Source organism: Ptiloglossa arizonensis, chromosome 8 (assembly GCF_051014685.1).
Source record: "Ptiloglossa arizonensis isolate GNS036 chromosome 8, iyPtiAriz1_principal, whole genome shotgun sequence".
Taxonomy (NCBI): Eukaryota; Metazoa; Arthropoda; class Insecta; order Hymenoptera; family Colletidae; genus Ptiloglossa; species Ptiloglossa arizonensis.
In genome coordinates this window covers 14,288,433-14,301,782 of record NC_135055.1, presented here as the reverse complement: position 1 = coordinate 14,301,782, position 13,350 = coordinate 14,288,433, and the positions used below count along the sequence as shown (strand labels likewise).

Sequence of the window (13,350 nt, the reverse complement as noted above, 5' to 3'; positions counted from 1 at the left end):
CCCAAAAAACAATCTCGGCGTTGAGTCAGAGCCGTGTTTGGTAGGTGGAACACGGCCCTGTACAGTTACCCCGACTATTTAAACACGAGAGGGCCGTGGAACCGGTGACCTAACCCTTCCCGCCTCCCGCAGCGAGGCGTCCACGGCATAGAAATTTTCACTACGCTCGCGATTTAACGTGATAATTTTATCTACGACGGATGTGCAAAGAAACCGGGTCCACTTCCACGGAAACGTCGTAGGAATACCATCTCGTGTACACGTAGAGGGAACTTACCGAATTAACCGCGATACGTTTCTTCGTAACGCAACGTTTCTCGAGTAATCGGGCTTGTTGCAGTGGATGCAACTGCACGTTATTTCCTTCGAGCTTGCGCCGTATCGCCGAGCCGACCAAACACGAGCTTTCTACGTTCGGGATATTTTTATTCAAAGCGGTGCGTAGTCGAATGGGAGAAGTAACTATTTGAGACACAGTCGTTGTGTGTGTGAAATTATATAAAATGAGCGAAACTAAAAAAATAGATTAATTGGATACTTGATTGTAGGGATATTAGTCTTGTTGTGCAACTCGTATCGAGTTCATTTAATTTTTCAAGGGGAGTGGAGAAGTATTGTGCAATGGAATCTTTTATACAGGGATCTTGAGCCGATGTTTTAATTCTTCGGGACACGGTTGTTGTGTAAAATTATACGAAATGACCAAAATTGAATAATATATTTATCAGAAATTTGATTACGAGAATATTGACAGTCCTCTCGTGCAACTCGTGTCGAATTAGTTTAATTTATCACGATAGTCGTCGTTGGTATAAAAAGGGTCGATGCAAGTATTTTACAAAGCGTTAAAAATAATTTCAGATATCTTCGAGACGTTCTACTGTTTCCCAGCGAACAATCGCAAGGAATCGAGAACGTGGACGATTCGATTCGTACACCCTCTATACGCGAGGCATTTAATTTGCGTATATCAACGCCTGCTATTCTGCACCGTATAGCGCATTCCGCTTGCCCAGGGCAACACAGCCGTATCCTAATCAGGATAAAAAGATTCCTCGAGGAAATTACAATCTATCGAATTCGCTGTTCGTCGTGTTCGATAATTAAATGTTCGTAGAGAAGTAACGTCCGCGAAGGAATTTACACTGTCGCCGATCATGAGAGATGCTTGGCTAATTCACGCACCGTACCAACTCCTAACGCGTTATCTTTTATTTGGATAACGAACGTCGGCTAACAGACGATCGTTAATGTTTACCGTCAACTGGTAACACGTCGCTTCCGTTGGTTCCAGGCTAGGTACAGACGAATCAACCTTATCGGACACTTCATCGGTGAACATTTAAACGAGATAAAAACGATCGAGTAACGTTAAAAGCAGACGATCCTACCTCAAACAGACTCTGAAACGATTTAAGCTCATTTATACCCGATGATGAATTCGCGCTTTGTAAATGCACTGCTGCGAATGTGTGCAGCACGAAGTTGCAACGAATCGAATTCTATTTCAAAGAAATTACTTTCTTAATAGGATACGATTAGTGGTAAAATACTGTCGACTCTTTATTTGTAAAGTAAAACAAGCATTTCGAAGAAGAAGATAGGAAAACGTAACTGAATGTTTAAAACAAAATACTTGCACAAGTACGGTGTAAGAAATTGATGATCGTGGGTGGTGAAATACTGTCTACTTTTTGTGTATAAAATAAAATAAATATTTCCAAGGAGAAGATAGGATAACGTAACTGAATGTTTCAAACAAAATATTTAAATATTGGGTTGTTCGTAAAGTGATTTCGTTTTCCAAAATGGAGAATATATAATTAAATAAAATGTTTATACACTCTGAAAAAATCGTGTTTCATTTTCACCAAAAAAAAAAAAAAAAAAAAATGAAACGACTTTCCGAACAACCTAATACTACAATTCAAGAAGTTAACGGAAAAGGATGATAAAATAGCGTCAAATTTTTATACATAAAATAAGTATATCCAAAAGATAGAAAAACGCAACTGATCAGTTCGAAACGAGATACTTGTTACTAAAGTACTGTCAAACTTTTATATGCAAAGTAAGTATTTCGAGAAAATAGATAGAAAAACGTAATTGAATAGTTCGAAAGGAAAGAAACACTTTAAGAAGTCAGTGATCGTTAAATTAGCGTGAAATGTTTGCATAGAAGGGTCGTAGAAGATGAAATCTATAACCGAATATACCGAAGGATATTTATAATTGATACTTAGCGGGTTAAAGTTCAAACGAACGCGGGTCACGGTGCGCCGCGACGTAGCGCGATGCTTCTTTCTTCGCAGGACGCGCGCGCGAAACCGAGCGACGCGTGTTTTATCGGGAAGCTGGCGCAGATGCTCCGTGCAACATGGAAGATGTATCAAAGGGGAATAGGGGAAAAAAATGGAGAAAACGAAGAATCGGGGATGAATATTCACGAGCGCGGAAGAGACGGCGAGCCTGGTGAAGAACGTCGCGGCAAAATAGCAACCGAGGCGCTCGGCCCGAGCAAATGAAACACGCCGAGGATGAAGAGGCGAACCAACCGCGAAAGTCCGTCCTGGCCAAATAAGAACAAAGTGTGACGAGGTAATGAAGAAGATAAAACTAGGGCCCGGGGGTCTTAAAAAAGATGAAAATGCAACGGGTGTATAAATATTCAGGGCCGCGTGGTCGCCTTGCGGCGAGCGTGCAAAGATGAAGAAACACGAGCGAGTTCGCCACGGATGAAGCAAAACGACCAACGAGACCCGGCAGACCGACGAAATTGAAACTGGAGTAAGGGGATGAGAGGGCAAACTGGAGGGTGATAAAAGTGATCCGCGAGAACCAAGTATCTAGATGATGAATAATCTCTCGCGCGGGATAGAGAAGGACGAACAACGACCAACGAAACGATACTATTCGATACGGGGGAATAAAATGGCGCGAAGACTCGGCCCGAAAGAAGTCGCGGCGATAAACCACCGCGAAACTCGATAAACGATGAATAAAATATGAAATTCAAAGTCGGTATACATTAACCCACTCTCGCCCGCCATTTTGGCCCGCCATGGTGAAAATGCATCGAGACGGTGCGAAAATTTAAGCTCTCGTTTAAAAATACACGAAGTTTTCGCGTTACTGTCGAGTTGAAGATCGAATATCTCGAAAGACGAAGATACTTCGATCGGGGTGAACAATGTTCGAATTTCGTACACGGTGGATACTTGGTGCTCGATTAGGTACAGGTTGCGTAGTCTCGTGTGTATAAGATAATTCATTCGAGCGTATGGTTCAACTTTCGAACGAATATCGTCGTAAATTTCCGAGACGTACGAAATTATGTAAATTAGAGTTCGAATAGTTTTCGTAACGCCGCGAGTCTGCGATAGGATACTTGAATTTAACCGCGAATGCGGGCGGAGTATAACTCTTGTAACCGGGGAGAAAATCGTATCGCGAAGATACAAGTCGAAAGTGCAAAATGATGAATTTTTTTTTCATACGGAAATTCATTTTTGGGAAAATAGAATTTCCGAAGCTCGAAGTACGTTTCGTTGATTATATTTTCAACGAAAGATCTCTCTCTAATTGGTCCCTATATTTTGTACGTTGGAACATAGTAAAAGTCTTTTGCATCTGGAAAGAGAAATAGTTGAACTACTCGAAGAATTAAAGTTTCAATTTTATTTTAAATAAGTGAATAGTAACCTCGTGTTACCTCGAACTTAAAAAGAAAATGCAAACAAAGAGAATGTCGTACGTGTACAACACGTGAATTGTCAACTAAGATTATTCGAAAACAAGTTTTTACGAGGAATTATCCACTTTTCGATTCTGTCGTAATTCACGTCCGGTTCTACACGCGCAAAAAGTCTCGAACATCGAACTCTAAAATTTTCTTCACTTCCCCGAAAGAACTGAACCGTTGAAAGAACTATCCAAAAGTTTCGATTACAAAACTATTCGAAAATTTTAATTACAAAATGCGGCAACACCATCCAAAAGTTTCAATTACGAGAGATTACAAAACTATTCGAAAGTTTTGATTGCGAAATATTGCGACACAATTAAAAAGTTTTAATTACGAGAGAAGTATCCAAAACTATCCAAAAGTTTCGATTACAAAGAAGATTGTAAAACTCTCCAAAGGTTTCGATCAAAAAAGATTACAAAACTAACCGTTATACTCTTTTAGAGTCCACTCGTGAATAATTTCGAATTTGTTCAAAGTTTCCACCCACCGATGTTTCCGTTCGTTTGAACAATCGAGAAACATCGAGATTTCTTATCCGTTGAATCGTCCCGAGCAGTTTCCAGTTTAAAAAAGGAAATATTTCGCATACTCTTGCTATCAGTTCCACGATTATCGTGTCAAACGTTTATTTGCCTAAGGATAAGTTACGCGTATTATTATCGATATGATTCACACACTCTCAGTTACGTTCAAATGTGTGCAAACAGATGCACCGTATGCAGATAGAGTCTCGTAAATGCCTTTAGAACTTTTCGCCGTTTGCGTTTCGTATGCGCATGCGACAGAAAAAATGCAGCGTCGAACATGGTAAATGGTTCATTGTTCTCGGGAAGAGACAATAACGTGTGGGCCTACTCGGATCCGTTGCTGATGAAATTCATCGTTCAACAATGGTGTAAAAAATTAAAAACATAGACGCTTTGGGACAATCGCAGTCCCTTTCCATTTCCCGAAAGCATTCTTCTGTTTCTGACACGCGGTATCGCGACGCGAGCATAAAAATATAACGGATAAATTATATCCCATTATTTGTGCGTACTGTACAAAACGATCCATATATTATCGAAAGCTTGAAAAAAATATATTTACCCTGAAATGGCAACAGGAGATCCTTTCTGATCGAATGTTCACTTGAGTATTCGTTACAGGCGTCGATCGGAGGACTCGAAATATTAGTCATGTTTTCACCTTCGGATTAAAATAAACAAACGTTACCAGTACTTCGCACTGGTACCATTTTGCACCGTACACCGGCGTTTATTTACATAAAACGCGTTCTGGAATTTCTTCCGCTCGATGTCTACCCGAGTGCTCGTTACAGACGTCAAACGGAGTATTTTAAACATTAATCATATTTTCAACCCTTCGGATCGAAATAAACAAACGTTTCCACGACTTTTTTCAACCATTTTCTACCGTGCACCGTCATTTATTTAGAGAAAACGCGTTATGGGTTTCTTTCCGCTCGTATGCCTACGCTCGAGTGTTCGTTACAAGCACCGATCACAGAATTTAAAATTCAAATCGTGTTTCCACTTTTTCAGATCGAAACGAACGAACGTTTCCAGTAATTTTCCCACCGATAGCATTTTGCATCTAATTCCCCAAAATTTGCGAATCGAGCTCGACCCAAAATAAACCCGGACAGGAATTCGACTAGGCAAAATGCAGCGAGAGTTCCTTTTTAAATTCGCGTGTATCCGATGTAGGTACCAAACATATTGACCAATAGCAAACAGACGTTAATCGAGCCGTTAATTACTGCACGTAAGCCAATGATACCCTCTCTCCGCGAGATAAAGCGTATTTGTATCCGATGAAGGCAGCCAGAGTTTAATTCTGAACGCGAATAGGGTCGAACGAAATTTCGTGACAATTGTTCGTCGAAAATCGGAACTCGGTCTCGTGAGAATCAATTTTGGATGAATTTCTTGCGGACGGAATATTTGCTGGAACGTTTTCAACGAAGGAATATTTCAAACGAGACGAAACGAGACAAAAGGACGAACAATGTCGAGAAATGTCAACAACACTGGTCGATAAACGCGGACGGTATCGATGCTGCTAAATATTTCGATGATACGAACCGTACGTCGGCGCGGAATGTTGTAAAAACGAAATTTCAAACGCGCTTGCGAAGAAGAGACGCAATAAACCAACGATCCAGAGCACCTTGGCGAAAGTGCAAGGTTAAATCGAATAAGATCGTCCTGCTGTACCGAATACTAGACGCAATTACACGACGCTTGTGCGATACGCTTTCTTTATTGCAAAGATGTCAGTGCCACGCAGCGTAACGAAGGTCGTTTGTCAACACGGAATACTCGTGCAATTTTCAAATCGTGATGTAACCCCTCGCGCGGCATCATCGATGAAATTACAGGTATCGATTGAACAGCTAGTCGATCGCGAATATTTTCCCTTCATCGAGCGAAATTTTCCTTTTCGATCGCATCGAGAATTTTGAAATACAATTTACGCGGTAATCGTTCATCGATAAGGTACACCGGACAGTAATTTGTTCACGAAAGTTTCTTAACCCTTAACGTAGTCAGTTTCATCCGACTATCGTTGCAACAATGATTTAAAAATATTTACCGCGTAAGATGATTCAAACGATCGTTTACTTAATTGTGCAAGATGCACCAAATAATTGAATTATTTAACGGCTAAATATCACCGCTGTTTATGGATATGTAAGAATAGAGATCGATGTTTTTCGTTATTCTGTTTATTGGAGCAGGGTGCTCCGAACGTGAAGATTTTTATCGAAAATATTTTAAATGAATTTATTTTTTGGGTATGTGCTCCGATATACGTATGCAATTTTTACATTTTATTTTCCATTTGCAAAATATTATTTGCATAAATCTCACTCACCGTGTGCGGTATACATCTTGTTAATAAATTTGAAACATTTTGTGGAACGTTGAGAAAAATTAAATTCGTCAAATGTACGTCAACGTACAAAAACTAAAATTCTGAAAAAGAAACGACTTTGAGCATCAAATTTTTTCTATCTCTATAATTATCGTTTCGAACGGTTTAACTTTATCCTGAATAATTTTTTCATACATCCATAAACAACGAAGATGTTTATGAGTCTCACCGCAAAAACGATATTTCAAATATCTATTCGTACAACGTGTATAAAAAATTCAATACCACGAGTAATATATAGATAATTCTTTACAATTGTCCTTGATCTTCGATTCGTCCCCGCAAAACCTAATATTTGGTTTACTCGTCTAACAAAAAACGTGCTAACGACTCTGAACAATACTTTTAAACTACGTATCTGCGCACGTTACAATGTCTATTGACAGTGTCTTCTTTCGAGCACGACGTACAACCGCGAGTGCGAAAAAATAAGCCAAGGCTACACCTACGTCGCAAAAGTTCGAGTAACTCCGCACAATCGTACGCGGAGAACCCCTATCGCTCTAAACCGAAAGCAAAACATTCGTCAATTTCTATGTTTCTATACTTGACGATACCAAGTTTGAAAAACTCGGAGATAAAATAGTTGGAAACGGTACTCACCTTCGTGTCGCACAGCGTCTCGTTCGTCCAATGTTCGAAGCCCCCGTGAACTTCAATCGAACGCACTGTCCACTGTCGCTGAACGTCGAACTGGTCCACGAAAAATCACACGCGCACGTAACACCGCGCGAAAAGACACGGTACGGTCTCGGTGGTCTCTTCGCGGCAATGTCAGACGTATCGTGCGTCGATACGTAGCGAAACGTATTTCGAGCGAGCACTTTGTTTCGCGTGGTCGGTTTCGTGGGGCCACGGGCGGCCTAAATTCGACCGTACGAGCACGGAACTAGAAAACACTTCCGTCCCGTCATTCTCTCTTGTTTCCTTTCAGCGGCAGAGGCTCGAGTGATCGCACGCGCGCGCGCGCGCGCTTCCCCGAAACAGCGGAACGTAAACACACGCAGGTCGTTTACGGGCTCTCGATCCTCGAACCGTTGTTGACAGTCGCGTGATCGAGTCGCATCGAACGAGATCGTGTCCTCTGTTCTCCTCGGATCGACCAGTCGCGGCTCGCCGCTGTTTTTTAGCGACGAACAGGAAAGACACGGAACGGTGGCGGTCACAACGGAAACCTGTCGGTCCGCGGTACACACGAGCCAGTCAGTCAGTCAGTCACGGCTCGGCAGTCGGCGTACACTGCAAGCCGAACGTCGCCGCCACGCGACTCCGAACTCGAAAGCGGAGCCGCGCAAGATGGTCGACGCCGAGCCGGCTCTTTCATTGGCTGCGCGCCTCGGTCAGGTACCGACGCTGTTATCGTTCGGCAAAGCGCGGCGCGCTCTCGGGCCGCGCTGGAAACTTTACTGATAACAAACGCACACCATACGGGTACTGTACTTTCGCTCGACCCGAAAATTTCTGGAATTTTTTTCAGTTTTTGGAGGACGTTACATGCTGAGATACATCAACATGGCCAGGGTTTCTTTACTCAGGGACTAAAGTATTTTAAAATTGGAAAGGAATATAGGGATTGGAGTATTTTGAAATAAAGATTTTGAACGATTTTCTGGTTGTAAACGAAATGGGAATTTTGGAGGTGGTACTTATGGAAGACTAAAGTATTTTGAAATTGGAGAGGAAAATAGGGTTTGGAGTATTTTGAAATAAAGATTTTGAACGATTTCCTGGTTGTAAACGAAATGGGAATTTTGGAGGTTGTACTTATGGAAAACTAAAGTATTTTGAAATTGGAGAGGAAAATAGGGTTTGGAGTATTTTGAAATAAAGATTTTGAACGATTTTCTGGTTGTAAACAAAAGTGGGAATTTTGGAGGTTGTACTTATAGAAGAGATGAGAATTTTTTGAGTTGCTTGGATTCGTCTAAACTAAAATTTGAGTCTTATAAGAATGTACAGAAAATTTTGAAATTTTAAAATAAATCAAGATTCTTAGGATCAGTTGGTTCTTTACTTTGGGTATATTTTTAATTTACCAAATTTTCCAAACGGGGGGTGTATTAGAATCCAAAGAAAATAGAGAAGTAAATTTTGAATGTAGAAATATGCGAATAACTTAAATATCTCCTTTTATTGGTACTCCGAATTTAGAAACTGTAGTAGTCATTTATCTCGAGCGAGGAAACTTTCTTTTTAGGAGGTCACTTTCCAAAAATTTAGAAACTACCAATTCAGAGTGACCGAGCGTTTCGATTTTGTCACATTTAAGTCTATAAAAGTCTACGGGCATTACTACAGAAAACTACAAGTCCTGTACTACTTCTAACAGTAGTTAACATTTAATTAACATTTTGCATTCCGACCGGTAGCTATGCTATCGAACAGGTGCGAGTGTTCTACTTCCATATCCAGTTGAGACAAGCTGTATCCTTTAACCATGTTGGAAACTAGAACCTATAATCAAATTCGTGCCATTTCTTCCAAATAAATTATAGATTTTTCTTTCGGAGTATTTAATGTCACTTCCTTAACCGACGTAAATGTAAATAAATGAATCAGCGATGCAATTTTCTTCTTTTGCGAATCAAGTATTCGAAAAAGATCAATATCCTCATTCCGAGATTCGTTTAGTAACATCTGGAAAAATTGGAGTAGAAAATTATACAAACCCCTTATCGCTAGTACTCCCCCGAATTATTTTCTGACGACTGACAAACGATAAAATTGAAACTTACATTTACATATACATATGTGCATTCACGTATATCTACATATTACACATAAAACCAACAAAATATTAAATTCTTATCTTAGGAACAACAACGAAATTTGCATTCCGTGGAAACTCTTGCGATATATTTTCTATAAACGAGTCGATCGCATTATCCGCGAGGAAAACGCGTAAAGTTCCCGTATAATTGGCAATTAAGGATTACGTAACGGGGTGAATCGACGAGAGCCGTTTACACGTTACACAAAGCGACGTTGTTTATTTTAACTATTCCCTTAGATCGGGCGGAGACGTCGCGCAATTAAAATCTACTTCATCGCCAATCGACGCTGGATTGAAAATTACATTTTCGCCCGGGGGCAATTAACGATCGCGCGAATGAAGGCATCCCCACGGCACTCGAGCCTGGAAGGAACTCAGCTAACTGCAAATTTCCGGTAGGCTACGTTCTAAGCGAAATGGACATATACAGATTCGAACACATTCGAATCGGAGCCTCGTTCGTTTCCGATTCTCTTTGGTGCCCTTCGTCCAACACCTTTTCTGAGAGCTCTATCGTGCACACGAGAGTGTCTGCAAGGTCGTTTTATCCCTTCCCCTTCTTCCTCGAAGCATTGTAATGCCATACGCGCGATTATGTAAATTTTCTTGGCCAAACGAGCAAACAGGGAAATGTCTGTCCGGTACATCTTTCTAACGAGGTAGTGTAACGTCTCGAATTTGTTTTACACCGGTGATTATTTTTTTTTATGGAAGATGTGCCTACTTTCGAAGACGTTTTCGATACGATATTATTTATTAGACACTTGAGACAAAATTGGGTAATTTTTTGTACCAATTAGATGCAAGATTTATGACTGTTGGGGCTTGATTTGTTTTATGGGTAAACGAGGATTCGAAGCATACTTTTGGAGAATATTAATTACTACGTTTAAATAATATATGACACTATGTTGTGTTATTTGAATAGTATACTATATGCACCTGAATTGAACTCTCCACGGCTTAAAAATTAAAACTCAATTTCGATTTGCGAAAAAATATAAGGTAATTTTTCCATATCGACTAGATGCAAGATTAAAAATTGTTGGAGCCTCGTTTATTATTACATATCAAGATAGTGTATTTTGAGAAAATATTAATCACTATATTTAAATAATATATTACGTTATATTTTGTAATTTGAACGATACACTAAATGTACCTATATCGAACTCTCCAATTGCCTTTTTTATGTTCAGAAAATTACTTAACAATTTCAATAACCCAAAAATTACAATTCAATTTCATTCACAGACACTACTAGCTGGAAATTCTTAAGAAATTCGATCGAATATACCAATATACCCGCCTCGTATTTATTAGAAATATTTCGAGAACATAATCATCTTGGTAATACTAAATGTGCACGAGCGCAATTCCACAGGACGGGCGTTTCCTCGAACATAACAGTCGTACAATTATCAGCGAAGTGCAATGGCACTGAGAAACTTCGAAAATGTTAGTTGCCACGTCCTACGAGGATGCGAACAATTTTTTTGTGAGAGGGAAAATTCTTTGCAATCGTTGGCACCTGTTCCTGCGAGAGTTGTGCGAGGATCTTTATACAGATTACGAAAAAAAAAAGAAAGGAAAGAAAAGAAAAAAGAAACACAACTCGGGATACACGAGTTTACGAACGTGCATACGTGCGTGATACACACCGTGATTTTTAAACACAGGAACATCCTGCGTTCGCACTAGTTACGCGTTGCACATGCACCTCGTGTGCAACCTGCGCTCGAACCTACGTAATCTGGAAGCTGTAAATACATCAGCTGTTATCGTCGAACGTCACCGAGAAATGTGTTCGCGTGCACACGTTACAACGTCTTCCATGTTTGTATCAAAAGGTGAACATTTATTTCACGCATCGGCGTTAATCGATCACGGTACCAAGGCCTACCAGACTTTGTCTGGGAATTGGTAGCTAGTCCTTGCCGTACTGGAAATGCAAATCAGACCACCAATGTTCGATACTTAATTGTAACTTCGGTAAACTGTCGTTTTGCTCTGGAACAGCCTCGTGTTACGCGAACGTTGCGTTTCTTATTCGTGGAAACTCGACGAAACGGTCGGTTATTTATTACGATCGATTTTTACGCTCGTAAGTTTATAATTTTCTCGCTCTCTGCTTCTTTCTGCACACCAGTGTGGATAAGAAATATGCAACAGAGGGTTCGATGTAATTTCGAATAACACCCAGATTTCTACGATGCTGAGAATATATTTCGCATCTATCGATTTGAATATAAATGTTTACCATTTTCCACAAGCTATAAGTGGTAGCTATAACTACGTTTATGTTGCTTCTAGTTTCCTTTTATAACTATTACAAATGACCAAACGTACGAAGAGAAGCTTAATTTAATTTTAACTAACACCTAGATTTCTAGAATACCAATAATTAACAGAAACTACCATTTTTGTCTATTTGTAGATTTCACTTGGACTATTTATTTATTATTTTCTATTAGTGGAAGGTATCTAATTTAATTTTGCGTAACATTTATATTCTCACAATGCCAAGAATTAACCGAACAAAAGTTATCAGTTTAAGTCTAAGCATAACCGTTTACCATTTTCCATTAACTATAGTTACGACCTCGTTGCTTCTAGTTTCCCTTTGTACGATATTAGAGACGTGTAATGCACGCCGAGAGATCCAATTTAATATTGACTAACACCCATCGATGCCACGAATTAACGGAGCACGTATAAATTGGCTATTACGTCTACCTATAGTTCTGACTTGTAGCAACTGTTTGCCATTTTCGCCATGCCCCGAATGAGAATTGGCAAGCTCGATCTTCGCTCAGTAATTTGAGGAAAGAAGGTCAGAATACCATCGATACCTAACCACAGAGAGATATCGGTTCGACGAAAGAACTGACCACGAGATCGTGGTAAATCGAAGGGTGAGCTAAAACCAGACAATGGAAACAGGATTTTTATCCACTTACAGATACAATGTTCCGGAAAGAGCGATGCGAAGAATAATACGATAGAATTCAACGAAACAACTGTAAACAACCGTACATACGAACGAACGAAACGAGAAACTGTAAAAAGAACGTCCAACAGAATGAAGTAAATATAGATGCAGATTAATTGTAAACAGCGAAAGAATCAATAAGAATGCATATTATTGTGAAACGTTACCGTAGGTAAATACTTAAAGGAGAAGATGGTGATACTCCATTTTGTTTTTCGACGATATTTAAAAAATTAGTGCACTGAATAACTTCAATTTGACACCATTTTAATCCTAATACTGCACTTTTGTGCACCGTCGCGCTCTTTTGTATTCTCTTGACAGAAATTTCTATAGATATATTGGGTATAGATATACTGGGTAAATAACTATTAATATAGTATACGTGGGTTAATAGTTAAACGCATTCGTGCAGTAAGAGAGAAAATAAACGTGAGAAAACAAGTACAAATTAAAATCGGAGTAGAAATTAAAATAAGATAAATGAAACGAGTACAAAAATTTTTTTAAATTAGAAAATGGTCGCCAGTACTCACCATCGCCTATCAACGGTCAGCACCGGTTACCAAGGAGTCAAACTGCATCCATGGTAGTCCGTGGAGAGTCCAAATACACAAAAGGGCACTGGTCAGCATTGGTCAGCATTGGTCAGCACTGGTCAGCACTGGTCAGCACTGGTCACCGCAGGGTCAGCTCGGTATAAATATTTTCAATGTTATCATACTATATTCCATTTATTCGTATACCTTAAGAAACTAACTTAGTCTAAGCTTAAAACTAAACTGAAGATCTTCGTTCTTCGTTCTTCGACGTTCCTCGCTCCCTCGATGTTCCTCGGTTCTGATATACCTAGCTAAGAGAAACAAATTGAAAAACGACAAAGATTAAGCAAGTCAA

At 39.8% G+C, this 13,350-nt stretch overlaps 1 protein-coding gene and 1 long non-coding RNA gene across 5 annotated transcripts in view; both read right to left on the bottom strand.

The window, feature by feature from the left end:
- Ec (ubiquitin specific peptidase echinus) overlaps positions 1–13,128 on the bottom strand; it is a 161,879-nt gene extending 148,751 nt beyond the window's left edge. Inside the window, exon 1 of one of the 3 annotated variants that reach the window (XM_076319245.1) lies at positions 12,990–13,128. Coding sequence is in view for 1 of the 3 variants with exons in the window: in XM_076319247.1 (XP_076175362.1) it covers positions 12,990–12,992 (3 nt within the window). In the remaining 2 variants the exon portion in view is untranslated. Of the gene's footprint in view, positions 1–7,291; positions 7,904–12,989 lie in introns of those variants that run through there. The other 2 variants (XM_076319247.1, XM_076319244.1) reach the window with 2 other exon arrangements.
- Positions 13,129–13,213: 85 nt separating this feature from the next.
- LOC143150764 (uncharacterized) overlaps positions 13,214–13,350 on the bottom strand; it is a 229,313-nt gene continuing 229,176 nt past the window's right edge. For both annotated transcript variants that reach the window (XR_012993174.1, XR_012993175.1), the window contains one exon: positions 13,214–13,306. This is a non-coding gene — a long non-coding RNA (uncharacterized LOC143150764). The remainder of the gene's footprint in view (positions 13,307–13,350) is intronic.